At 55.4% G+C, this 25,769-nt stretch overlaps 1 protein-coding gene across 1 annotated transcript in view; it reads left to right on the top strand.

Moving 5' to 3' along the window:
• Positions 1-9,108, top strand: part of LOC132808894 (autism susceptibility gene 2 protein homolog) — an 18,551-nt gene extending 9,443 nt beyond the window's left edge. The window contains exons 5-9 of the mRNA XM_060822309.1: positions 1,781-1,913; positions 2,147-2,224; positions 3,355-3,438; positions 6,050-6,272; positions 7,677-9,108. Coding sequence (XP_060678292.1) covers positions 1,781-1,913; positions 2,147-2,224; positions 3,355-3,438; positions 6,050-6,272; positions 7,677-8,907 — 1,749 coding nt within the window. The 3' untranslated portion in view covers positions 8,908-9,108. The remainder of the gene's footprint in view (positions 1-1,780; positions 1,914-2,146; positions 2,225-3,354; positions 3,439-6,049; positions 6,273-7,676) is intronic.
• Positions 9,109-25,769: the final 16,661 nt, after the last annotated feature.

Genomic DNA, 25,769 nt, shown 5'->3' on the forward strand with positions numbered 1-25,769 from the left:
TCACCTCTGTTCTCCAGCCCACCTCACCCCTCACACTTGCCCACCTTGTCGTCCGTCGGCCACTTCTGTGCCCGCTCTCCCGGCCTGTCCCAAGTCCTTCTGCAGCCTCCCCACTCCCTCAGCACTCCCTGCCCCCCCACCTCTCTTTGTGTCATCTGCAAACCTCACCACAATGTCCTCCGCCATAATGTGCAATGTGAGTAGTTGTGGTCTCGACGCTGACCCTCCTGGGCACCTCTACTCGTCACCAGCTGCCATTCCTTTACCCCCACTGTCGGCCCCTCTCTCCGTGCCAGTACCCTGTGTCCCTAACACCATGGGGGCTCGGGCCTTACTGAGCAGCCTCCTGTGTGACACCTTGTCGAAAGCCTTCTGGAAAGCACAACAGATCCCGTCCCCTGGCTCTCCTCTGTCTAACTTGCTTATTGCCTGAAAGAATTCAGACGGGCTGGACTCTAAAACCTGACCAACAGCCGAGGTCAGGCTAACAGGCTGAGAGTTGCCAGTCTTCTGCCTCCATTATACAGTGGTGTTACAGTAGCCATTTTCCAGGCCTCTGAAACTGAGGGCTTTTTCTGTGATATCAGTCTGATCACTGAATCTTCCCTCGCAAGCTCCCTCTGCTCTCTGTTTCTGTGTCTATCTCTCTCTCTCTCTCTCTCTCCCCCCCCCGTCTGTCTGTCTCTCTCTCTCTTTCTCTCTCTCTGTCTCTGTCTCTCTCCCTCTCTCCCTCTCTCTCTCTCAGAGCTACATGTATAGGCCTCAAGCCTCAGCCTCAGTTTTTATGTCCTGCTCAGTCTTTGTGTCCTCCCCTGCTGGTTTCTCTTTCCCCTCGTGCCCCCATGTTCCCTCAGACCTTACTCAGATGTTAAAGGCTCACCGATGAGTGCCCACTCTCACCCAAGGCCCAAACTCCAGTCCCAGTCAGCATGGGCGGGCACTCGCCAGGCACCCGGGTTCGATGTCACCCTCGGGCCGACCGTGCATGGGGATGTGTGTGTGTGTGTGTGTGTGTGGCGGGGGGGGTGGGTGGGTGTGTTTGTGGGGGTGTGTGTGGGGGGGGGGGATGGGGGTGTGTGTGTGTGGGGGTGGTGGGTGTGTGTGGGGGTGGTGTGTGTGTGTGTTTGTGGGGTGGTGTGTGTGTGTGTTTGTGGGGTGATGTGTGTGTGTGTGTGTGGGGTGGTGTGTGTGTGTGTGTGTGTGTGTGTGTGTGTGGGGTGAGTGTGTGTGTGTGTGGGGTGGTGTGTGTGTGGGGTGTGTGTGTGGGGGGGGGTGTGTGTGGGGTGGTGTGTGAGTGTGTGTATGTGTGGGGGTGTGTGTGTGTGTGTGTGTGTGGGGTGAGTGTGTGTGTGTGTGTGGGGTGAGTGTGTGTGTGTGTGTGGGGTGGTGTGTGTGTGTGTGTGTGTGAGGTGAGTGTGTGTGTGTGTGGGGTGGTGTGTGAGTGTGTGTGTGTGGGGTGTGTATGTGTGGGGTGTGTGTGTGTGTGTGTGTGTGTGTGTGTGTGTGTGTGTATCTGGTAAGTCCAGGGTGACGGTCAATCACATGTTGTGAGGTGTTCTGATGGCGGGAGTCTCGATTCTGTGATGGAGCTAGAACCAAATGGCAGGGCAGAGTGGCCAGCTCCTGTATCTGTCCACCCCCTCCCCCATCCCGATAGGCAGCCATGTCTGCGATGGGGCTGGGGAGTGGGGAGCGTGGTGGTGGTGGTAACCAGTTGGAGGTGTATTGTGACCCCCCCTCTCTCTCTCTCTCTGCCTGTCTCTGGCGTTCTCCCCCACAGGTGATACACACAGACCCCCACAAACTGGACCTCGCCAAGAGTGAGCTGCTGGGCCGGACTCCCAGCGGCATCTTCGGGCCCATCGCGCACTCCCACGAACTGGCCCGGCCTGCTTCGCTCTTCACTGCTGCTGGTAACGGACACGCCTCTGAGGGACTCTGCTGGGTGGGGAGCGCGGGGGTGGTGTCCGCAGTAAGAGGGGAGCTGGGGGGGGGGGGGGGGTGGGGGTACACACCCCAGGATCTCCCTCCTGCCTGCCTCTCAGACTGTGGCGGGGTTTCACCCCCCCCCAGGGCTGTGGCGGCGAGACGGTCGTGTGGCGGCGTGCGTGCTTCTCACTGACAACCTGCTCTCGTCTGGTTCCAGATGCAGTTCACCCAGCGTCTTCACCGTTTGCACATCCGAGTGCTCTCAACACATTCCTCAATCCTCCCTCCCATCTCGGTAAGTCCTGCAGCTCGGTCCCCCTCCCCCTGACCTTGGACACAGCGAGGGGGGGGGCCGTGCTCAGGGAGGCTGTACCTACAGGTGTCCCCAGGGAGGGGGGGCGTGGGGCTGGGGGAGTTAGTCAGGGGCTGGGTCCCCCTCCCCCTGACCTTGGACACAGCGAGGGGGGGGGGCCGCACTCAGGGAGGCTGTACCTACAGGTGTCCCCAGGGAGGGGGGGGAGCGTGGGGCTGGGGGAGTTAGTCAGGGGCTGGGTCCCCCTCCCCCTGACCTTGGACACAGCGAGGGGGGCCCCGTGCCCAGGGAGGCTGTACCTACAGGTGTCCCCAAGGAGGGGGGTGCGTGGGGCTGGGGGAGTTAGTCAGGGGCTGGGTCCCCCTCCCCCTGACCTTGGACACAGCGAGGGGGGCCCCGTGCCCAGGGAGGCTGTTCCTACAGGTGTCCCCAGGGAGGGGGGAGCGTGGGGCTGGGGGAATTAGTCGGGGCGGGTGGAGAGCAGTCTGCGGGCTGTACTGAACGTAAATGGAAGTCAGGCTGCCCTGCCGAATACCAGGAGTATATGACACCCAGGACATTGCCATCCTCCCCAAGAGGTTACTGACCGCCCATCCCGCCCTCCCCGTGCTGCCTCCCTGCTATCCCTGGTTGATGGCTTGCTGATTTCCAGCGTTCCCAATCTGTCAGGAGAGGAGTCGGCCTTTCAGGTCACTAGGCCCACACCACCATGCCTTTCCATCATGGCTGATCGAACACTTTGCTCAAACCACATCAATCGGTTTCCAACACTCACTGAGTGATTTCCCATAGCCCGCTGGGTCATTTGTCAACCTCGAAGTTGACAAACTGCCAACCCCCACCCCCCCTCAGCCTCCAGGTCAGCTCAAACTGGGCGTCCCCTCAGTCCTACTCTGAGAGACAAGATGGCCGCCCGACCACTGGCTGTATGTCGCCAAGGACAGCAGCTCTAATTTGGGGAACGGAGGGCATGAGCTACCCAGGCCTGGCTCCCTGCTGCTGGGAAGCAGGGAAAAGGCAAGGTTAAGGGGTTGGACAGGGGCTTGGATGAGGTTGTTGGTTTGAGAGCTGGTAACTGACCCTGTCTGACTCGGTGCCATTTCTGCCTGCAGATCCCTACTGCAGGACCCCGGCCTACAGCACGATCGGACAACTAGCAAACGGAGCCTTTGGAGGCCTGGGGAACGCAGCAGTGGGTGAGTGAGTCTCGTCTGGCTCAGGACTGAGGCCTTCCACCCATCCTCCTTGCTCCCTTGGCACTGACCCTCCCACAGTGCGGGGCTCCCTCGGCACTGACTCTCCCACAGTGCGGGGCTCCCTCGGCACTGACTCTCCCACAGTGCGGGGCTCCCTCGGCACTGACTCTCCCACAGTGCGGGGCTCCCTCGGCACTGACTCTCCCACAGTGCGGGGCTCCCTTGGCACTGACCCTCCCACAGTGCGGGGCACCCTCGGCACTGACCCTCCCACAGTGCGGGGCTCCCTCGGCACTGACTCTCCCACAGTGCGGGGCTCCCTCGGCGCTGACCCTCCCACAGTGCGGGGCTCCCTCGGCACTGACTCTCCCACAGTGCGGGGCTCCCTCGGCACTGACTCTCCCACAGTGCGGGGCTCCCTCGGCACTGACTCTCCCACAGTGCGGGGCTCCCTCGGCACTGACCCTCCCACAGTGCGGGGCACCCTCGGCACTGACCCTCCCACAGTGCGGGGCACCCTCGGCACTGACCCTCCCACAGTGCGGGGCTCCCTCGGCACTGACTCTCCCACAGTGCGGGGCTCCCTCGGCACTGACTCTCCCACAGTGCGGGGCTCCCTCGGCACTGACTCTCCCACAGTGCGGGGCTCCCTCGGCACTGACTCTCCCACAGTGCGGGGCTCCCTCGGCACTGACTCTCCCACAGTGCGGGGCTCCCTCGGCACTGACCCTCCCACAGTGCGGGGCACCCTCGGCACTGACCCTCCCACAGTGCGGGGCTCCCTCGGCACTGACTCTCCCACAGTGCGGGGCTCCCTCGGCGCTGACCCTCCCACAGTGCGGGTCTCCCTCGGCGCTGACCCTCCCACAGTGCGGGTCTCCCTCGGCGCTGACCCTCCCACAGTGCGGGGCTCCCTCTGCGCTGACCCTCCCACAGTGCGGGGCTCCCTCTGCGCTGACCCTCCCACAGTGCGGGGCTCCCTCGGTGCTGACTCTCCCACAGTGCGGGGCTCCCTCAGCGCTCACCCTCCGACAGTGCAGAGCTTCCTCAGCACTGACCCTCCCACAGTGCGGGACTCCCTCGGTGCTGACCCTCCCACAGTGCGGGGCACCCTCAGCGCTGACCCTCCCATAGTGCGGGGCTCCCTCAGCACTGATCCTCCCACAGTGCGGAGCTCCCTCAGCACTGACCCTCCCCCAGTGCGGAGCTCCCTCAGCACTGACCCTCCCACAGTGCGGGGCTCCCTCAGCACTGACCCTCCCACAGTGCTGGGCTCCCTCAGCGCTGACCCTCCCACAGTGCGGGGCTCCCTCAGCACTGATCCTCCCCCTGTGCGGGACTCCCTCAGCACTGACCCTCCCACAGTGCGGAGCTCCCTCAGCACTGACCCTCCCCCAGTGCGGGGCTCCCTCAGCACTGACCCTCCCCCGGTACGGGGCTCCCTCAGCGCTGACCGTCCCCCAGTGCTGGGCTCCCTCAGCGCTGACCCTCCCACAGTGCGGGGCTCCCTCAGCACTGACCCTCACACAGTGCGGAGCTCCCTCGGCGCTGACCTTCACACAGTGCGGGGCTCCCTTGGCGCTGACCCTCCCCCAGTGCGGGGCTCCCTCAGCACTGACCCTCCCCCAGTGCGGGGCTCCCTCAGCACTGACCCTCCCCCTGTGCGGGACTCCCTCAGCGCTGACCTTCTGACAGTGTGGAGCCCCCTCTGCGCTGACCCTCTGACGGTGTGGAATTCCCTCAGCGCTGACCCTCTGGCAGTGCGAAGCTCCCTCGGCAGTGCACTCTTGACTGTCTCTCTCTAACCCACACCCTCTCTCAGTGTCTCTCTCTGTCTCTCTCTAACCCACACCCTCTCTCTGTGTCTCTCTCTGTCTCTCTCTAACCCACACCCTCTCTCAGTGTCTCTCTCTGTGTCTCTCTAACCCACACCCTCTCTCAGTGTCTCTCTCTGTGTCTCTCTAACCCACACCCTCTCTCAGTGTCTCTCTCGGTGTCTCTCTAACCCACACCCTCTCTCAGTGTTTCTCTCGGTGTCTCTCACTAACCCACACCCTCTCTCAGTGTCTCTCTCGGTGTCTCTCTAACCCACACCCTCTCTCAGTGTTTCTCTCGGTGTCTCTCACTAACCCACACCCTCTCTCAGTGTCTCTCTCGGTGTCTCTCACTAACCCACACACTCTCTCAGTGTCTCTCTCGGTGTCTCTCTAACCCACACCCTCTCTCAGTGTCTCTCTCGGTGTCTCTCTAACCCACACCCTCTCTCAGTGTCACTCTCGGTGTCTCTCTAACCCACACCCTCTCTCAGTGTCTCTCTCTGTGTCTCTCTAACCCACACCCTCTCTCAGTGTCTCTCTCTGTGTCTCTCTAACCCACACCCTCTCTCAGTGTCTCTCTCGGTGTCTCTCTAACCCACACCCTCTCTCAGTGTCTCTCTCGGTGTCTCTCTAACCCACACCCTCTCTCAGTGTCTCTCTCGGTGTCTCTCTAACCCACACCCTCTCTCAGTGTCTCTCTCGGTGTCTCTCTAACCCACACCCTCTCTCTGTGTCTCTCTCGGTGTCTCTCACTAACTCACACCCTCTCTCTCTCTCTGTCTCTCCGTGTACAGCTGCCAGTTCAGTGTTTGCTCACAAGGAGAGCCCTGGTAGCCAGGCCTTTGCCAACCCCCGGGAGCACTGGAACCGTCTGCACCAGACTCCGCCGTCCTTCCCCAGCCCTCCGCCAGGGTGGCCGCGGCTGGGAGCGAGTGAAGCAGAGCGGGGTACCCATATCGACAAGGAACTGGAGTCTGACCGGCACCAAGCTCCCTTCATCAAGGAGGAGATTGGCAGGTAAGGGCTACCGGGGGTGGGGGCTCCAGTCTGAGCAGCACTACCCTCCTCCCTGGGCACTATGGGACAATTTCCCCACGGCCAACCCACCCTAACCTGTACATCCCTGGGCACTACAGGACAATTTCCCCACGGCCAACCCACCCTAACCTGCACATCCCTGGGCACTACGGGGACAATTTCCCCACGGCCAATCCACCCTAACCTGCACATCCCTGGGCACTACGGGGACAATTTCCCCACGGCCAATCCACCCTAACCTGCACATCCCTGGGCACTACGGGATAATTTCCCCACGGCCAATCCCACCCTAACCTGTACATCCCTGGGCACTACGGGACAATATCCCACGGCCAATCCCACCCTAACCTGTACATCCCTGGGCACTATGGGACAATTTCCCCACGGCCAATCCCACCCTAACCTGCACATCCCTGGGCACTACGGGACAATTTCCTCACGGCCAATCCACCCTAACCTGCACATCCCTGGGCACTACGGGACAATTTCCTCACGGCCAATCCACCCTAACCTGTACATCCCTGGGCACTACGGGACAATTTCCCCACGGCCAATCCACCCTAACCTGTACATCCCTGGGCACTATGGGACAATTTCCTCACGGCCAATCCACCCTAACCTGCACAAGTTTGGTTTGTGGGAGGAAACCCACACAGACCCGGGGAGGTTTAGCAAACTCCAATGCGAGAGTTGCCCGAGGGTGGAATCGAACCCGGCTCCCTGGCGCTGTGAGGCAGCACTGCTACCCACTGTGCCCCACGGTAAGATGTCGGCTCAGACTGGGTAATGGTTTCCTTTACTCAGGGACATGAGGGATTCTGGGGGAATGGGGTGCACTGGCCTGAGCTGCTGTTGGGGCCGTTCACAGCTCATCACGGGAGGACGGAGCTCGCAAATGTTCCCTCCCCACCCCCCCTAAAACATTCACCCCGCTTCAGGGCAGCAAGTCCACCCAGGGCCAGGCCAGAGCCCGGCACCCTGTCAGCTGTGTCACACCCATCTCCTTCCCCGAGCCTCGAACCCAGACTATAAGGTTGAGCCAGGAGCTCACTGCAAGGCGATCTCTTAGTGATAGCCCCTTCCCACTCTCCTCTGCACCTCCTCTCCCAGCTGTCCCTCTCTCCCCCGGGTTCTCCCTCTCTCCCCGTGCCCTACCTCTCTCCCCCGTGCCCTCCCCCTCTCTCCCTGTGCCCTCCCTCTCTCCCCCATGCCCTCCCTCTCTCTCCCCTGAGCCGTCCCTCTCTCCCCCGTGCCCTCTCTCTCCCTCCCCGTGCCCTCTCTCTCTCTCTCCCCTGTGCCCTGGCCCCTCTATCGATGCTCCCTCCCCCGCCCCCCTTCCTCGCTGTGCGCTGTCACTAACTCGGAGCATTGTACCATCTGCAGGGAAACGGTGTACGCCCGCTATTCGGCCCGCGTCTCTCCAGCCGCCCCCCTGAAGATGGTGAGCGGTGGGAGCGCGGCGGGCACGCCGCGAGAAGAGGAGCTGGACGAGGAGACGGCGCGCAGCGGGCCCAGGAGCGGCGCCGGTGGGGAGCTGCGGGGGCCCGGCCGCGAACGGGACCGCGCCGAGAGCTCCCGGGAGCCCTTCAAGCCGGAGCGCCGGATGCGGGAGGTTGCCGAGGAGAGCCGCCTGCCGGCCAGGAGGCCCGGGGAGGAGGTGGGGGCCACTGCCGCCGCGATCCGGGACCCGTCGCCGTTCTCCCGGCCGTCCTCAGGCGCCGGGCCCTCCTCCTCGTCCTCCTCCAGCGCCGGCACCCCTTCTTCGGCCGCCGCGGTGCCGGAGGGCGCCAAGCCAAGCCTGCTGAGGGAGCTGGCCAAGCGGCACGAGGTGCGGGTGAAGGCCGAGCTCCCGCAGCACGAGCCGGTGGGCTTTGAGCCCCCCGCCCAGCTCCCCCCCCGCTCCCACCTGCCCGGCTCCCTCCACCCGGTGCCCCTGGCCCTTATCGGGCAGCTGGGTGGCGCCCTGGAGCGGGGCGCCGGCCGGGTGCTGCACGGGCCCTTCCTGGGGGTGGGAGTGCCCGCCGCGGCGCCCGAGCCCCGCCTGGGCCCGTACGCCTGGGAGCCTTACCGCGAGGCCTGGCGGGAGGGCTGCCGGGCACCCGAGTTGGCCGGGGTGGCACCGGCCGGCGCCCGCTTCTACGAGGCGGACCCCCGGCCCTACCGGGAGAGGGCCCCGCTCCGGGAGTACGGGCGCCGGGAGCCGGAGTCCGCCGCCGCCTCCTCAGCTTCGGCCGCCACCGCCGCGCCAGGGGCCCTCCTGCAGGAGTACGAGCAGCGGGCGCAGCTCCTGGGCCTGTTGGTGCCCCCGCCACCCCCGCCTCACCACCATCACCACCACCACCACCACCACCACCACCCGCCGCCGCCCCCGGGGGCAACGGCCACCCCGCCACCTCCTGCTCCTCACCCGTACCCCCGCCTCAGCCCCTCGGGCCTGGTCCCTCAGGGCGGCCTGCTCAGCAAAGCCTCCCCCATGGCCGGGCTGGGGGCGCCGCCCCCCCTCATCTCCTCGTCCGCCCGGCCCGGCACCCCGCCGCACCGCGTCACCCCCCTCTTGGCCTCCGAGCTCCGGGAGCTGTCCGCCTACAGCCACAAGGACCGCGACTCCAGATAATGGCCGCCGAGGAGGGCCGGCGTTTGGCAAGATGGCGGACTGTTGGCGCCTCACCCACGCCCTCACCTCCGTGCGATACCACCCAACCTGGACTGCTCCAGCCTTCCCTTTTTACTTTGTCTTTTTAAACAGGAAAAAAGGAACAATTTGCTTTCAGAGAGAAGAACACCCTGTAAATATTTATATTATATAACCTGTGCTTTTTGGGACAAAGTCACGGTGAAGTAATTTGTACATTTACAACCAGGTTCAGGCAGGTGACCTTCAGCGAGCGGTCGCCATTTTGATTTCATGCTCCGTCCCCCTGGTCACAGGCTCCCTCCGTCTTCCCTTCCATCCCGGTGAGCTCTGTTGTACACATTGTGTTCAAAACGTCACGAAGGGGATCAGGGACGGGACAATTTGCCTCAAATCTTGACGGCTCATCTTCCCACCACCACCACCAGCGTGGGCCACAGATGCAAGCGTGCGCAACCTCTCTCTCTCTCTCTCTCTCTCTCTCTCTCCTCCTGGGAAGCACTGCCTTCCTCTTGCACTCTGTCTCTCACTCTCCCCAGCGCAGGATATCTCCCGCAGCCCCTCACCGTGCGCCCACCTCCACCCACCCCTTAACCGGTCTGATAATCCACCTCCTCTCCTTCACTCACTGAGCGCGCTCAGTCACCCGCCAATGGCTGTTGGCTCATGTGCCCTGATGCTCCAGTATGGGAGTGAGGAGGTCATGGAGTCAGACTGCTCAACTCCCCAACGTGACTCCCTTTCAGCAGGCGCTGAGGAAGCCTGATTCAGGCGCAAGTGGAATGATCTCTGACCCTCCCACAGTGCGGGGCTCCCTCAGCGCTGACCCTCCCACAGTGCAGGGCTCCCTCAGCGCTGACCCTCCCACAGTGCGGGGCTCCCTCAGCACTGACCCTCCCACAGTGCGGGGCTCCCTTGGCGCTGACCCTCCCACAGTGCGGAGCTCCCTCGGATCTGATCCTCCCTCAGTGTGGAGCTCCCTCTGCACTGACCCTCCCACAGTGCGGGGCTCCCTCGGCGCTGACCCTCCCACAGTGCGGAGCTCCCACAGTGCGGGGCTCCCTCAGCGCTGACCCTCCAACAGTGCGGGGCTCCCTCAGCACTGACCCTCCCACAGTGCGGGGCTCCCTCAGCGCTGACCCTCCAACAGTGCGGGGCTCCCTCAGCACTGACCCTCCCACAGTGCGGGGCTCCCTCACCGCTGACCCTCCAACAGTGCGGGGCTCCCTCACCGCTGACCCTCCAACAGTGCGGTGCTCCCTCAGCGCTGACCCTCCCACAGTGCGGGGCTCCCTCGGCGCTGAGCCTCCCACAGTGCGGTGCTCCCTCAGCGCTGACCCTCCCACAGTGCGGGGCTCCCTCGGCGCTGAGCCTCCCACAGTGCGGGGCTCCCTCGGCGCTGACCCTCCCTCAGTGCGGGTCTCCCTTGGCGCTGACCCTCCCTCAGTGCGGGTCCCCCTTGGCGCTGACCCTCCCTCAGTGCGGGTCTCCCTTGGCGCTGACCCTCCCACAGTCCGGGGCTCCCTCAGCACTGACCCTCCCACTGTGCGGGGCTCCCTCACCGCTGACCCTCCAACAGTGCGGTGCTCCCTCAGCGCTGACCCTCCCACAGTGCGGGGCTCCCTCGGCGCTGAGCCTCCCACAGTGCGGTGCTCCCTCAGCGCTGACCCTCCCACAGTGCGGGGCTCCCTCGGCGCTGAGCCTCCCACAGTGCGGGGCTCCCTCGGCGCTGACCCTCCCTCAGTGCGGGTCTCCCTTGGCGCTGACCCTCCCTCAGTGCGGGTCCCCCTTGGCGCTGACCCTCCCTCAGTGCGGGTCTCCCTTGGCGCTGACCCTCCCACAGTCCGGGGCTCCCTCAGCACTGACCCTCCCACTGTGCGGGGCTCCCTCAGCGCTGACCCTCCCACAGTGCGGGGCTCCCTCAGCGCTGACCCTCCCACAGTGCGGGGCTCCCTCGGCGCTGACCCTCCCACAGTGCGGGACTCCCTCAGCGCTGACCCTCCCACAGTGCGGGGCTCCCTCGGCGCTGACCCTCCCACAGTGCGGGGCTCCCTCAGCGCTGAGTGAAGAGTGGAAATTGCTTCTGTCGGACAGCTGGGGTTATCCCCCTCAGAGCCCCTTGGAAATCCCGGCATGGATGTGAAGAAGTGCAGGAGGTGTTTTGGGAGAATGGGGGAGCTGACATGGTGTGGGGGTGGGGTGGGGGGGAGGCGGTGTCGTGGGACTAACTGAGAGTTATCCCAAAGGGCTACCTGAGGGACTGTACCCTCTCCATCGTAGTTGTAAGGTTCAGGTGGATTGGACCAAGAGGAATCTTCAGCACTGCTGTGACATCCTGTGCCAAGGGAGAGCCCGGTAAGTTCCCTCACCACGTCTGACTTCCACACGATACGCCACAGAGTTCCACAGGTGAGGCTTTGTACCTGCAGTTGGATGTGGACCATGGAATCGCTGAAGGAGGGCACGACAAACACGTTTCCCTGCTTTACGGTTGCAGCAGGGGGAGAGAGAGGGCGTGGGCACAACGGGCAGAGCCCCCGCCAACCTGGACAGGCGTTTCCGTTGTTTCCAGGCTCTCAGGACCGGGCCAACTGCAAAAGAGGTGGTGGTCTCCCGTTTCCCAGCCTGGAGCCAGCTAACTGCCCAAGAGAGGGATGATCCCGGTGGTCACGGCCAGAACGGCTTCGAAAAGGGGGCCTTCGTAGTTGTAGAAGACTCCCAAGCAGTCAGGAAATGGCACACAGATACGCGGGCAGATGTTGGAGAGGTCTCAGAGTGTCATAATTGGGGATTTCAACTCCCCCCACCACCCCCACCCCAATGTTAACCGGGATGGACAAAACGTGAACGATTTCCGAGGGAGAGCAGAATTCTTAAAATGTGCTGAGGTGCGTGTCTATGTTGGACGTATTTTTAGGGAGCGCATCCGGGTAAAACCCTGACAAACGGCGACAGATTCATTTTGGGTTGCTGGTCGGCGTGGGTGAATTGGACCCGTTTCCTGTCTCTGGCGTCTCTTTCCGAGTCTGTAACCAGCAGATGAGGCAGCGGTGAGAGCGACGGGGAGACTGACCAGCAGGGAAAGGTTTTGAGTTGGTGGGGGGAGGCTGGTTTGGATAAAGTGAGGCACAATCTGGTCCACGTGAACCAGCTCTGACAGAGAAGCCTGTCATAGATACCGAGGGCTCCAGAAAGCCGAGAACGTGCAGTGGTTACTTGGATAGAAATGGGGACATTAGAGCGAAGTTATCAGTAAGTTCGGGGTCAGAGGTTAACCAGGGAGAGAGTGGGATAGGTGTGTGGGGTACTTGGAAGTACAAGTAGATTAGATTACTTACAGTGTGGGAACAGGCCCTTCGACCCAACAAGTCCACACCGACCCGCCGAAGCGCAACCCACCCATACCCCTACACTTACCCCTTACCTAACACTACAGGCAATTTAGCATGGCCAATTCACCTGACCCGCACATCTTTGGACTGTGGGAGGAAACCGGAGCACCCGGAGCAAACCCACGCAGACACGGGGAGAGCGTGCAAACTCCACACAGTCAGTCGCCTGAGGCGGGAATTGAACCCGGGTCTCTGGCGCTGTGAGGCAGCAGTGCTAACCACCGTGCCGCCCACTAAAATCGGACTAAGTCAGTCCGGCTTTGTCAAGGGGAGGTCACGCCTGCCGAATCTGCTTGAATTCTCCGGGGAGGGTGATGGGCAGCTGAGAGAAAGGAGAGCCCACAGATATCATTGATTTGGAGTTCCAGGCAGCCTCTGACAAGGGCGCTCCTCAGGGAGAGCCCAGGGTGTTAGGGGCAAGGTACTGCCAGAGAAGTGGCTGATGGGCAGAGACGTGGTGATCCAAGGGGCCTTCCTCAGGTTGGCAGCCAGTGAGTTCCGCAGGGGGTCAGTATTGGGACCACAACTCCTCCCCCAGGACAGAACAGCTCTCTTGGCCCATCGAGACTGGACTCTTCCCTTTTTAACCCCACACTCAGCCCACAGCCTCGAATGCTGTGACGCTGCAAGTGCTCGTCCCGGTCTTTGTAAACGCTGCGAAGTTCCCCACCTCCCCCAAATTCTTCCCTCAAGTGCCCCGCCATTCACTTTAAAATTCTGCTTTAGCTAAGAGTCATAGAGATGGACAGCACGGAAACAGACCCTTCGGTCCAACCCGTCCGTGCCGACCCAGATATCCCCAACCCAATCTAGTCCCACCTGCCAGCACCCGGCCCATATCCCCCCAAACCCTTCTTATTCATATACCAATCAAGTGCCTCCACCACATCCTCTGGCAGCTCATTCCATACACATACCACCCTCTTGGTGAAAAAGTTGCCCCTTAGGTCTCTTTTCTATCTTTCCCCTCTCACCCTAAACCTCTGCCCTCTTGTTCTGGACTCCCCCACTCCAGGGAAAAGACTTTATCTATTTATCCTATCCATGTCCCCCTCATGATGTTATAAACCTCTACAAGGTCACCCCTCAGCCTCCGACACTCCAGGGAAAACAGCCCCAGCCTCTCCCTAGAGCTCAAGTCCTCCAACCCTGGCAACATCCTTGTAAATCTTTTCTGAACCCTTTCAAGTTACACAATATCCTTCCAATAAGAAGGAGACCAGAATTGCACGCAATATTCCAAAAGTGGCCCAACTAACATCCTGTATAGCCGCAACATGACCTCCCAGCTCCTGTACTCAATACTCTGACCAATAAAGGAAAGCATATCAAACATCTTCTTCACTATCCTATCTACCTGTGACTCTACTTTCAAGGAGCTATGAACCTGCACTCCCAAGGTCTCTGTGTTCAGCAACACTCCCCAGGACCTTACCATTAAGTGTATAACTCCTGCTAAGATTTGATTTCCCAAAATGCAGCACCTCACATTTATCTGAATTAAACTCCATCTGCCACTTCTCAGCCCATTGGCCCATCTGGTCCAGATCCCATTGTAATCTGAGGTAACCCTCTTCACTGTCCACTACACCTCCAATTTTGCTGTCATCTGCAAGCTTACTAACTGTGCCTCTTATGCTCATATCCAAATCATTTATATATATGATGAAAAGTAGAGGACCCAGTAATGATCCTTGTGGCACTCCTCTGGTCACAGGCCTCCAGTCTGAAAAACAACCCTCCACCACCACCCTCTGTCTCCTACCTTTGAGCCAGTTCTGTATCCCAATGGCTAGTTCCCCCTGTATTCCATGAGATCTAACCTTGCTAACCAGTCTCCCATGGGGAACCTTGTTGAATGGCTTACAGAAGTCCATATAGATCACGTTCACTACTCTGTCCTCATCAATCCGCTTTGTTAATTTTCCAAAATCCCCAATCAAGTTTGTGAGACATGATTTCCCACACACAAAGCCATGTTGACTATCCCGAATCAGTCCTTGTCTTTTCGAATGCATGTACATCCTGTCCCTCAAGATTCCCTCCAACAACTTGCCCACCACCGAGGTCAGGCTTACTGGTCTATAGTTCCCTGGCTTGTCCTTACCACCCTTCTTAAACAGTGGCACCACATTAGCCAACCTCCAGTCTTCCGTCATCTTACCTGTGACTATCGATGATACAAATATCTCAGTAAGAGGCCCAGCAATCACTTCTCTAGCTTCCCACAGAGTTCTAGGGTACACCTGATCAGGTCCTGGGGATTTATCCAACTTTATACATTTTGAGCCATCCAGCATTTCTTCCTCTGTAATATGGACATTTTTCAAGATGTCACCATCTAATTCCCCACATTCTATATCTTTCATGTCCTTTTCCACAGTAAACACATGTAAAATACTGATTTAGCATCTCCCCCCCCCCCCCCCCCCCCCCCCCCCCCCCCATCTTGTGAGGCTTCACACAAAGGCCACCTTGCTGACCTTTGAGGGGCCCTATTCTCTCCCTAGTTACCCTTTTGTCCTTAATGTATTTGTAAAAACCCTTTGGATTCTCCTTAATTCTATTTGCCAAAGCTATCTCATGTCCCCTTTGTGCCCTCCTGATTTCCCTCTTAAGTATACCCCTGCTGCCTTTATACTCTTCTAAGGATTCACTCGATCTATCCTGTCTATACCTGACATATGCTTCCTTCTTTTTCTTAGTCAAACCCTCAATTTCTCTCATCATCTAACATTCCCTACACCTACCAGCCTTGCCTTTCACCCCAACAGGAATACACTGTCTCTGGACTCTTGTTATCTCATTTCGGAAGGCTTCCCATTTTCCAGCCGTCCCTTTACCTGCGAACATCTGCCCCCAATTAGCTTTTGAAAGCTCTTTCCTAACACCATCAAAATGAGCCTTCCTCCAACTTAGAACTCCAACAGATAGATCTGGTCTATCCTTTTCCGTCACTATTTTGAAACTAATAGAATTATGGTCGCTGGCCCCAAAGTGCTCCCCCACTGACATCCACCACCTGCCTTATTTCCCAAGAGTAGGTCAAGTTTTGCACCTTCTCTAGTAGGTACATCCACATACTGAATCAGAAAATTGTCTCGTACGCACTTAAGAAATCCCTCTCCATCTAAACCTTTAACACTATGGCGGTCCCAGTCGATGTTTGGAAAGTTAAAATCCCCTCCCATAACCACCCTATTATTCTTACAGATAGCTGAGATCTCCTTACAAATTTGCTTCTCAATTTCTCTCGGGGGTCTATAATCATCCCTTTGTTATTTCTCAGTTCCACCCAAATAACAACTTTCCTGGATGTATTTCCGGGAATATCCTCCCTAATACAGCTACCCCTTATCAAAAACTCCACTTCCCCCTCCTCTCTGGCCTCCCTTTCTCTCTTCCCAATAGCATTAGTATCCTGGAACAGTCCTGTCCTTTCCTGAGCCTTGTTTCTGTAATGACTATTCTATCCCAGTCCCATGATCTTTCGACTATGGGGAACAGTTGCTTCCTTTCTGCCCTGTCCATGCCCCTCATAATCTTGTACACCTTAATGAGTTGCCCCCTCCACCCGTCCCTGAACTTGTCTGAAAGAAAACCATCTGAGCTTGTCCAGTCTCTGTTCGCTCCATCCCAGTGCAACGTCCTGGTGAATCTCCGCTGCATCCAATACAATCCCATCCTTCCTGTAGGGTGGGGACAAGGACTGTATCCAGTGCTGCACTGGTAGCCTGACAACAGTCCTGCTCCCTCCTAATCTTCCAGCTTATAAAATCAATGCCCCGGCTGTTCAAGGCAAGCATCCTGCATTAACTACTATACTAAACCTGTAGCGCCACCCTTCAGCGATATACACTGTGCATTAACAGTCTGGATGAAGGAACTGACGGCTAAATTTACAGGTGACACAAAGAGGTGGAGGGACAGGTAGTGTTGAGGACAGGAGAGTGAGCAAAGAATTGGCAGATGAAACATGTGGGGGAAAAAAAGTGAGGTGATGCACTTTGGGGGGAAGGATCCAGGGACTATTTTCTAAATTGAGCAAAGGCTTTGGAAATCTGAATCCTAGTTCAGGTGAACACACAGGTTCGGTCGGCAGTTAGGAAGGCAGATCAAAAGCGCGAGGATACAAGAGCATGGATGTACCTCTGAGGATGTCTAAGGCTCTGGTCAGACCACCTTTGGAACATTGGGAGCAGTTCTGGGCCCCGGTATCTGAGGAAGGGTGTGTTGGGCCTTGGAGGTCTACAGAGAATGATCCCGGGGATGAAGGCAGGTCTTGGAGCCCTTGGGTTACTCCCTGAGTCCATACTCGATGGAGTTTAAGTGGATGAGAGGGAATCTGACTGAAACTTAGACAATACTGAGAGGCCTGGATGGAGTGGACCTGGAGATGTTTCCAGCATGAGGAGAGATGAGGGTGAGTGAAGGGACGAGGACTGAGTTGAGGAATTTCTTCAGCCGGAGGGTGGAGAATCCGTGGAACGCAGAGGGTTATGGAGGCCAAGTCATTGTATCTGTTTTTCAGGCAGATTCTCGATTAGTAAGGGGAGAAAGGTTCCAGGGAGGAGATTGGGGTTGATTGAAGACTCAAAATGAACTCACTGGCCTAATTCTCCTTCAGCTTACGATCTCAAAGCAAGCCAGAAGATGTAAGTGAGGTTTTACATGAGGGCTTTGCATCAGTATTCTCCGTGGAGACGGGTGAACTGTGATACACTTGAACGTATTCCGAGTGAGGGGGAGGAGGCTTTAGTCTATTTCACATTGGATAAATTCCCAATGGCCCAGATAAGAGGTATTCCCAGGCTGTTCTCGGAGTTGAGGGAGAGGCTCTGGGATGAGAGAGGCCCAAGAGGATTGGAGTTCAGCCATTATTGAAGAAGGATGGTGAGGGACGGGTCAGTGAGTCCAGCACTGAGGGAGAAAGCTGAGGGACAAATTTGAAGCTTAGAGAGGTGAGAAGGAATTACTGATGGTTTTGTCAGAGAGAAGATCATGCCTGACAGATTTGATTTGTGATTTCCAAACTATAGGAGTGAGGGTATTGCTAGATGTAGGTTTGCTCGCTGAGCTGGAAGGTTTGCTTTCAGACGTTTCGTCACCATACTAGGTCATATCATCAGTGAGCCTCTGGGTGAAGCACTGATAGCAAGGCCCGCTTTCTATTTGATGTGTTTCCGTTTCCTTGGGTTGGTGATGTCATTTCCTGTGGTGACATCATTTCCTTTTTTTTCTCTCAGGGGGTAGTAAATGGGATCCAAGTCAACGCGTTTGTTGAGTTCCGGTTGGAAGGCCACGCTTCCAGGAATTGTCTGTGTTTGGCTTGTCCCAGGATGAATGTGTTGTCCTCCCTTATCCGTACGTAAGGAGAGGAGTGAGAGGTGGGAGGTGTGGGTGAGGGTACTGCAGTGGATCGCGGTGATTCGGACTGAGCTCAGGCTTTTGACGTGGTCACCCATGGCGGGCTGATCAGGCAGAGTCTCTGGCCCCCAGGGCAATCGCGTGAGGTGAATCCAAAACAGGCTCACTTGGGGGAATGTGGTGACGGTCCAAGATTGGGTCTTCATTTTTGTGATTGCAAGCCGTGTCCGTCGCAAGCAAACAGAGCAGGTTTGATGCGGCCGGCTGGAAAATTGGCGGGGTGGCTAAGGTAGCGAGGCAGAAACCCCAACACGACAGGACGAAACAGACGGGCTGAACAGTGGCAAGTCGAATTCAGTGGTGGAAAGTGAGAGGGAATGCATTTTGGAGAGGACAAACAGGTTAGGCACAACACAACGCTCCCTGGGAGGGGGGGGGAAGGGGAAGACCTTGTCTATTTACCCTATCCATGCACCTCCATGATTGTATAAACCTGTATAAGGTCACCCCTCAGCCCCCGACCCTCCAGGGAAAACAGCCCCAGCCTATTCAGCCTCTCCCTAACCTGGTAACATCCTTGTAAATCGTTTCCCAACCTTTCAAGTTTCATGGCGCTCCTTGCTGGGGCAGCGAGACCGGAATTGAGTGCAGTATTCCAAACGTGGCCGGACCCATGTCCTGTACAGCTGCAACATGACCTCCCAACTCCTGTGCCCAGCACTCTGACCAATAAAGGCGGGACGACCAAACGCCTCCTTCACCTCCCTGTCTACCTGCGACTCCACTAAGTGGCGGGGATATTTTTCAGGTGAAGAGAGAGGTTTTAGAATGACACGAGAAGGGACCTATTTTTTTTCACACAGAGGATGGTTCGTGTGTGGAATGAACGTCCGGGGAAGTGGTGGATGGGGTACAATTACAACACTTAAAAGACATTTGGATAAGTTGTTGAATAGGGAGCGTTCAGAGCGGTACAGGTCAGGAGCAGGCAGGTAGGACTTAGCTTAGTTTGGGAATATGGTCAGCACGGACTGGTTGGGCTGAAGGGTCTATTTCCATGCTGTTAGGAAGCACTTCTGACACAGCAAAGGTGGGAGATGTTTGGAGCTCTCTTCCACAAATGACCGTGGAAGCTGGATCGGTTATTAATTTTAAATCTGAAATGGGAAATGTTTATTCAGCAGACGGCAGGGAGGTGGAGTTCAGTCACGGAGCAGCCGTGATCTCATTGAGTGGCGGAACAGGCTGGAGGGGCTGAATGGCCGACTCCCTGTTCCTGTGTTGATACCGGGTTTGGGGGGTGGAGGGAGGATTCAGCGATGGCAATGCCATTGAACATCAAAGGATGATGGTTCGATACTCCCTTGGCAGAGAAAGCCAGTGCCTGGCATTTGTGTGGTGCCAGTGTTACTTGCCCTGTGTCAGCCCAAGCCTGGATCTTGTCCAGGTCTTGCTGCATTCAGACACGGACCGTTCCAGGATCTGAGGGAGCGGCAAATGGTGCCGAACGTTGTGTGGCCGTTTGCGAGCATCCTCCGCATCCGGCCTTACAGCGGAGGGCAGGTCATTGATAGAGCCTAGGACGCAACCCTGAGGAACTCCTGCAGAGATGTCCTCGAGCTGAGATGACTGACCTTCCAACAGCCACCACCACCTTCCTCTGCCGCGGGTATGACGCCAACCTGTGGAGAGTTTTTCCACCTGGTTCTACAAGACCTTAAGAGCTCATCTACTCCACCATTCACTGAGACATTCCCAACTCTCCTCTTCCCCGTAACCCTTCCTGATGAACAATCTGTCTGTCTCAGCCTTGAATCTACCTAACCACCTAGTCTCGACAGCTCTCTGCAGTAAAGCATTCCACTACTCTTCGAGAGAAGAGACTCCCGACTCACCTCCGTCTTCAATGGGGCGAGCCCTTACTCTGAGGTGACGCGGCCGGGTGCTAGACTCTCCCACACTAGGGGAAAACAACCTTTTCCATCTCTCCCCTGTGAATCTGGTCAGCTTGAATCAGGTCACCACTCATTATTCTGAACTCCAATAAGTACGGGCCCCATCGACTAGGCCTCACCTCATAAAACAGTCCCTCCACCCCCCCCCCCCCCCCACCCCCCCCCCGAGCCTTCTGAGAGAACTTTCTCTTTATTGTCTCCACTGCCAGACCATCTTTCTGTTGATCAGGAATCCCAAACCCATTCGCAGCATTCCAGCTGTGGACTGACTAGTGCCTGGTAGATTTTATCAACACTTCCTGTCTTTTGTGTTCCATTCCCTGTGAAATAAAGACTAATAATTCGCTTGCCTTCCCTACTCCCCACTGAATTGGACCCCTTATGTCCATGTGATTTGTGCACGAGGACTCCTGTATGGAAGCAAACTTCCATAGCTTTCTGCAGTCTTTCTCTCTTTAAATAACGTTCAGCCCCTCTATCCTTCTTACACAACTTCCCATTTCCCCACGCCCTATTCCACTCGCTTAACCTGTTTATATCCGCCTGCATTCCTGATGAAGGGCTTATGCTCGAAACGTCGATACTCCTGCTGTTCGGATGCTGCCTGACCCTGCTGTGCTTTTCCAGCACCACACTCTCTATATCTGTCTGCGGACTCTGTCACCTTCATTGCTTCCCTCCCCACCTATTTTTGTGTCCTCTACAGTCATCTTCTTTCTGTTTCTGATCCAAGTCGTGGACATATACTGTAAGTAAGTGGACCCCCAGCACTGATCCCTCTGACACTCCCACGAGTTACAGGTTGCTGTCCGGAAATTTGCTCCCTAATCCCAACTCTCTGTTTTCTATTAGCTGGACAATCCTCTATCAGTGACAATATTGTACCTCCAACACCCCGGGCTCGAATTTAAAACTCCAATGTGTAGCACCTTATCAAATGACTTCAGAAAATCCAAATATATGACATCCACTAGTTCCCCTTGATCTATCCCCTTCAAAGAATTCTAGTAGATTTGTCGGGCGCGATTTCCCCCTTTGTGAAGTGCTGACTCTGTTTGATCACGTTCCCTATTTGTAAAGTTCTGTTTTTGCATCCCTTTTGAAGAAACATGAACATTTTTCCCAATGACAGATGTTACAACACAGAGTCAACCTCTCTGCTAATTTAAACCCGACACACAGAGAAGCTCACCTCGTGCTATAATCTGTTAAAATTCCACAGGCAAAGAATTATCCCAGAGGTCACTATTTAACGATTCAAAACTTTATTCTTTCAGTCCAACGGAGAATATTAAAACCAACAACTATTGCAACTCCTTTCTCTTAAACCTATCTTTTAACTCCCACTCTACAATACTGACCTGATAAAAAAAATCCTGATTAAGATTTACAAAGCAGAATCATGTTTCAAAACCCAGTCAGCTTTGTTGATTTTCCTCTGTAGATTTTCTGTAGGTTGGTTTCAATTTCTTCTGCTCAAACATCTTATGCACATTTCAGTGAGCTCTTCAGCTAGCAGTCTAGATTTGTGGATGTCCTTGGTAATTCTTCTTTTCGCTGCACAAAATGTCCAATTTTATACCTCAAAACATTGGATCAGTTCATTGGTTTTAATATTATCAAATGTAATTGGAGTTTGGTATCTTGGGGCATAATTTAAACTGATTGGCCGGATTTGAATTTGTTTTTGTTTCATGGCAACACATCTGCAGCTGTTAGTTTCGACCAAGTGTTACATTGTTACCTTGTTCAGGACTCTCTCTGCTTTGTCCTTGCTAAGCTTTTCAACTCTCTTAAAGGTACAGTACAACTCTACACCTTCATAACACAGACATTAAGTCATTTGGCTTGTTGTGACATGTTATATAAGGAAGGATGAATGAATGTTTTGTTGTTTGTGTGCTCACGTTCTGTGTCGCCTTTCCTGTAAGGGTGGAGGCATATCAGAACTGTTTTTATTTTCTGTGTTTTCGATGGCAGACTGAAATGGGAAAAAGGATTGTTTAAATCCCAAGACAAATTGCTGGGATCGGTGCTGGGTCCACTTCTGTTTGTCATTTATACGAATGAATTCAATGAGAATATCAGAAGCATGGTCAGTACGTCTGCAGATGGCACCAGGATTGGTGGCACAGTGGGGAGTGAGGAAGGTGTGATCTAAGATACAAAGGGATCAGGTTGTAATCTCGCTAGCTGAGATGGTACATTTAGTCATTGAGTCTTAGAGATGTACAGCATGGAAACAGACCCTTCGGTCCAACCCGTCCGTGCCGACCCAGATATCCCAACCCAATCTAGTCCCACCTGCCAGCACCCGGCCCATATTCCCCCCAAACCCTTCCTATTCATATACCCATCCAAATGCCTCTTAAATGTTGCAATTGTCCCAGCCTCCACCACATCCTCTGGCAGCTCATTCCATACACATACCACCCTCTGGGTGAAAGAGTTGCCCCTTAGGTCTCTTTTATATCTTTCCCCTCTCACCCTAAACCTATGCCCTCTAGCTGTGGACTCCCCAGCCCCAGGGAAAAGACTTTGCCTATTTATCCTATCCATGCACCTCATGATGTTATAAACCTCTATAAGGTCACCCCTCAGCCTCCGACGCTCCAGGGAAAACAGCCCCAGCCTGTTCACCCTCTCCCTGTAGCTCAAACCCTCCAACCCTGGCAACATCCTTGTCAATCTTTTCTGAACCCTTTCAAGTTTCCCAACATCTTTCCGATAGGAAGGAGACCAGAATTGCACGCAATATTCCAACAGTGGCCCCTAACCAATGACCTGTACAGCCGCAATATGATCGCCCACCTCCTGTACTCAATACTCTTACCGATAAAGGAAAGCATACCAAACGCTGCCTTCACTATCCTATCCACCTGCGACTCCACTTTCAAGGAGCTATGAACCTGCACTCCAAGGTCTCTCTGTTCAGCAACACTCCCTAGGACCTTCCCATTAAGTGTATAAGTCCTGCTAAGATTTGCTTTCCCAAAATGCAGCACCTCGCATTTATCTGAATTAAACTCCATCAGCCCATTGGCCCATCTGGTCCAGATCCCATTGTAATCTGAGGTAACCTTCTTGACTGCCCACTACACCTCCAATTTTGGTGTCATCTGCAAACTTACTAACCATCCCTCTTATTTGTTCCCAGACGTTTCGCTACCATGCTAGGTAACATCATCAGTGAGCCTCCGATGACCTGCTGGTGTTCTGTCCCACTTGCTACTTATGTGCTTTGGTCTGTTGTGGTGGGTGATACCACTGAGATGTTTTATTTAAGCACTATTTATTCAAATCAATAAACATCCAAATAAATACTGGCCGTACTACTAGACAAACCAATGACACAAATACCTGAAAGCACCAACTCCATCAGCGAGGACAGCGTCCATAAACAAGTTGGCCTGTGCCTCCCGACCCACTTCACCTTCAACAAGATCTACAAACAAATCAACGGGATGCCTACAAAATCACTAATATTAGGACTTGCAGCTCAGGCAGTTATGCAGAGGTTGGAATGGGCAGTTCTTCCCATGATGCAGTCCAAGCCTTGGATCTGCCATGTGTCACCATGAAACCCAACAAATTAGACCCAACAATGAAACCCAACGTCCTGACTGGTGCAGCGCTCGCCAAGGAGATGGGACAGAACCCCAGCGCGTCATCGGAGGCTCACTGATGAATGTTACCCACCGTGGTGACGAAACGTCTGGGAACAAACCTGACCAGCTCAGACCTGAGCTACAAAATCCGACAAGGGCAGGACTTACACAGTTCAAAGCCAGGCCTTGGGTAGTGTTGTAGAACAGGGAGACCGAGGGGTTCGGGTACATAATCCTTTCGAAGTTTGCATCACACATAGATAAGGTGGTTAAGAAGGCATTTAGTATATCAGAACATAAGACCTAGGAGTGGAAGTAAGGCCATTCGGCCCATCGAGTCCACTCCGCCACTCAATCATGGCTGATGGGCATTTCAACACCACTTACTTGCACTCTCCCCGTAGCCCTTAATTCCTTGTGAGATTAAGAATGTATCCATCTCTGCCTTGAAGACACTTAACGCCCCAGCCTCCACTGCGCTCCGTGGCAATGAATTCCACAGGCCCACCACTCTCTGGCTGAAGAAATGTTCTCCTCATTTCCGTGCTAAATTGACTATGCTTGACCTCAGTCCTTTGAATACAGGAGTTGGGACATCACATTGAAGTTGTACAGACATTGGTGAGGCCTCCCCTGCTCCTTGGCTGCTGCCTGACCTGCTGCACTTTTCCAGCAACACATTTTCAGCTCTGATCTCCAGCATCTGCAGTCCTCCCTTTCTCCTAGAGGCCTCTTCTGAGTACTGCGTCCAGTTCTCGTCACGCTGTTTAGGAAGGATATTATTAACCTGGAGAGGGTTCAGGAGAGATTTACCAGGACGTTACCAGGTTTGTGTCATCTGGAGAGGCTGGGACTCTTTTTCACTGGAGCGTGGGAGGTTGAGGGGTGACCTTATAGACGTTTATAAGGTCATAAGGAGTATAGATGGGAAAATAATTGGTGTCTTTTCCCGAGGATGAGGCATTTTAAGACTGGGGGCATCTTTTTAAGGTGAGAGGAGAAAGATTTTACAAAGACATGAGGGGCTTTCGTTTTAACATGGGGAGAATGATTTGTGTGTGGAATGAATTCCTGAGGAAGTGGTGGATGTGGGTAAAGTTGGAACATTTAAGTGACAATTGGAAAAGTGCCTGGATAGGAAAGGTTTGGAGGGGTATGGACCAGGCACAGGCAGGTGGGACTAGGTTAGTTTGGGATTAGGTTCGACACAGACTGGTTGGACTGAAGGTCTCTTTCTGTGCTGTATACCTCTATAAGGGACTGAAATTCGGCTGGGAACAAGGAGCTGATTGGTTTATGCACTTGTGACCTAATCCTGGATGCCAAAGGTCAACAGTCCGACAATAGGACTTTGGTTCCGAGCTAGCTGGACAGCTTGTGGGTGTGAGCGATGCAGAGAGAAGCCTTTGGAACAGGGCTGGCTGCGCGTCTCTCCCTCTCTGCAGTAAAAATATCTGAAGACTGTGGAAAGCCAAGTTAGTTTGTTCCAGGGGTTGGCAGAAACAAGTGGCGGAGTCATGGAGATGGACGGCATGGAAGCAGACCCTTCAGTCTAATTCGTCCATGCGTGACCAGACGCCCCAACCAAATCTTCTCCCATTTGCCAGCAGCGGCTTTGCGTGAACGGTCATTTCTGTGGGGAAGGGAAGGAATTTTGATTTTAACAAAGACCAGAAAGTCTTGGCCAACAAAAAAAAACATATTCTCAGCAAACTGGTGCTATTGAACTACGGCGCCTATATCTTTCCCTCCATCCATAACACCAATGTTTCTTTTGTTTAACTCTGTTCCTACTGTAACATCTCATTTTATTTTCCCTCTGGTGGTTTTCCCACCATCCCCGGTGAGGCCAGGTCGTCTTCCAGAGTAAACCGAATTCCTCCTTGAGTTTTTCTGCACAGATCAGGCGTTCTCCATTGGCTAAGTCACTCCCCAAACCAACTTTGAGAGAGGTCAACGAGAGGTTGAAAGAGGTGGCACACTCTCCCCGTCTATGTCAACGGAGATGAGGTGGAGAAGGTCAAGAGCATTCTGAGGTCTGTCCTGGCCCACTGAGGCTGATGTCATGGTCATGAAAGCACAACAACGCCTCTACTTCCTCAGGAGGCTAAGGAAATGCGGCATCTCCTCACGGACTCTGACCAATTTGTACAGATGGACCACATGAAGCATCACGGCCTGGTCAGGCATCTCCTGACGCCCAGGAATGGACCAAACTCCAGAGAGGGGTGAGCACAGCCCAGTCCATCACACAAACTGACCTCCGCTGCCTCAAGAAGGCACCCAACGTCATCCAGCTCCCCTCCCACCCCGGTTCCACTCTCTCCCGTCAGGCAGAAGATCCAGAAGCATCCTAACAGATTCAAGAGCAGCTTCTTCCCCGCCGTTAACCCTTGGCTCCTGAAGGGATCCCTCCGATTTTACATTTTAATGTCGATCTCACTGTGTGTGCTGATGTAACATAGTATTCCTCTCTGCATTCTCAGACCCGAACGCATTTCGGGTGGGACAATCTGCCAGTA

The sequence above is a fragment of the Hemiscyllium ocellatum genome, assembly GCF_020745735.1.
Source record: "Hemiscyllium ocellatum isolate sHemOce1 chromosome 41 unlocalized genomic scaffold, sHemOce1.pat.X.cur. SUPER_41_unloc_9, whole genome shotgun sequence".
In the NCBI taxonomy this organism is placed as follows: domain Eukaryota; kingdom Metazoa; phylum Chordata; class Chondrichthyes; order Orectolobiformes; family Hemiscylliidae; genus Hemiscyllium; species Hemiscyllium ocellatum.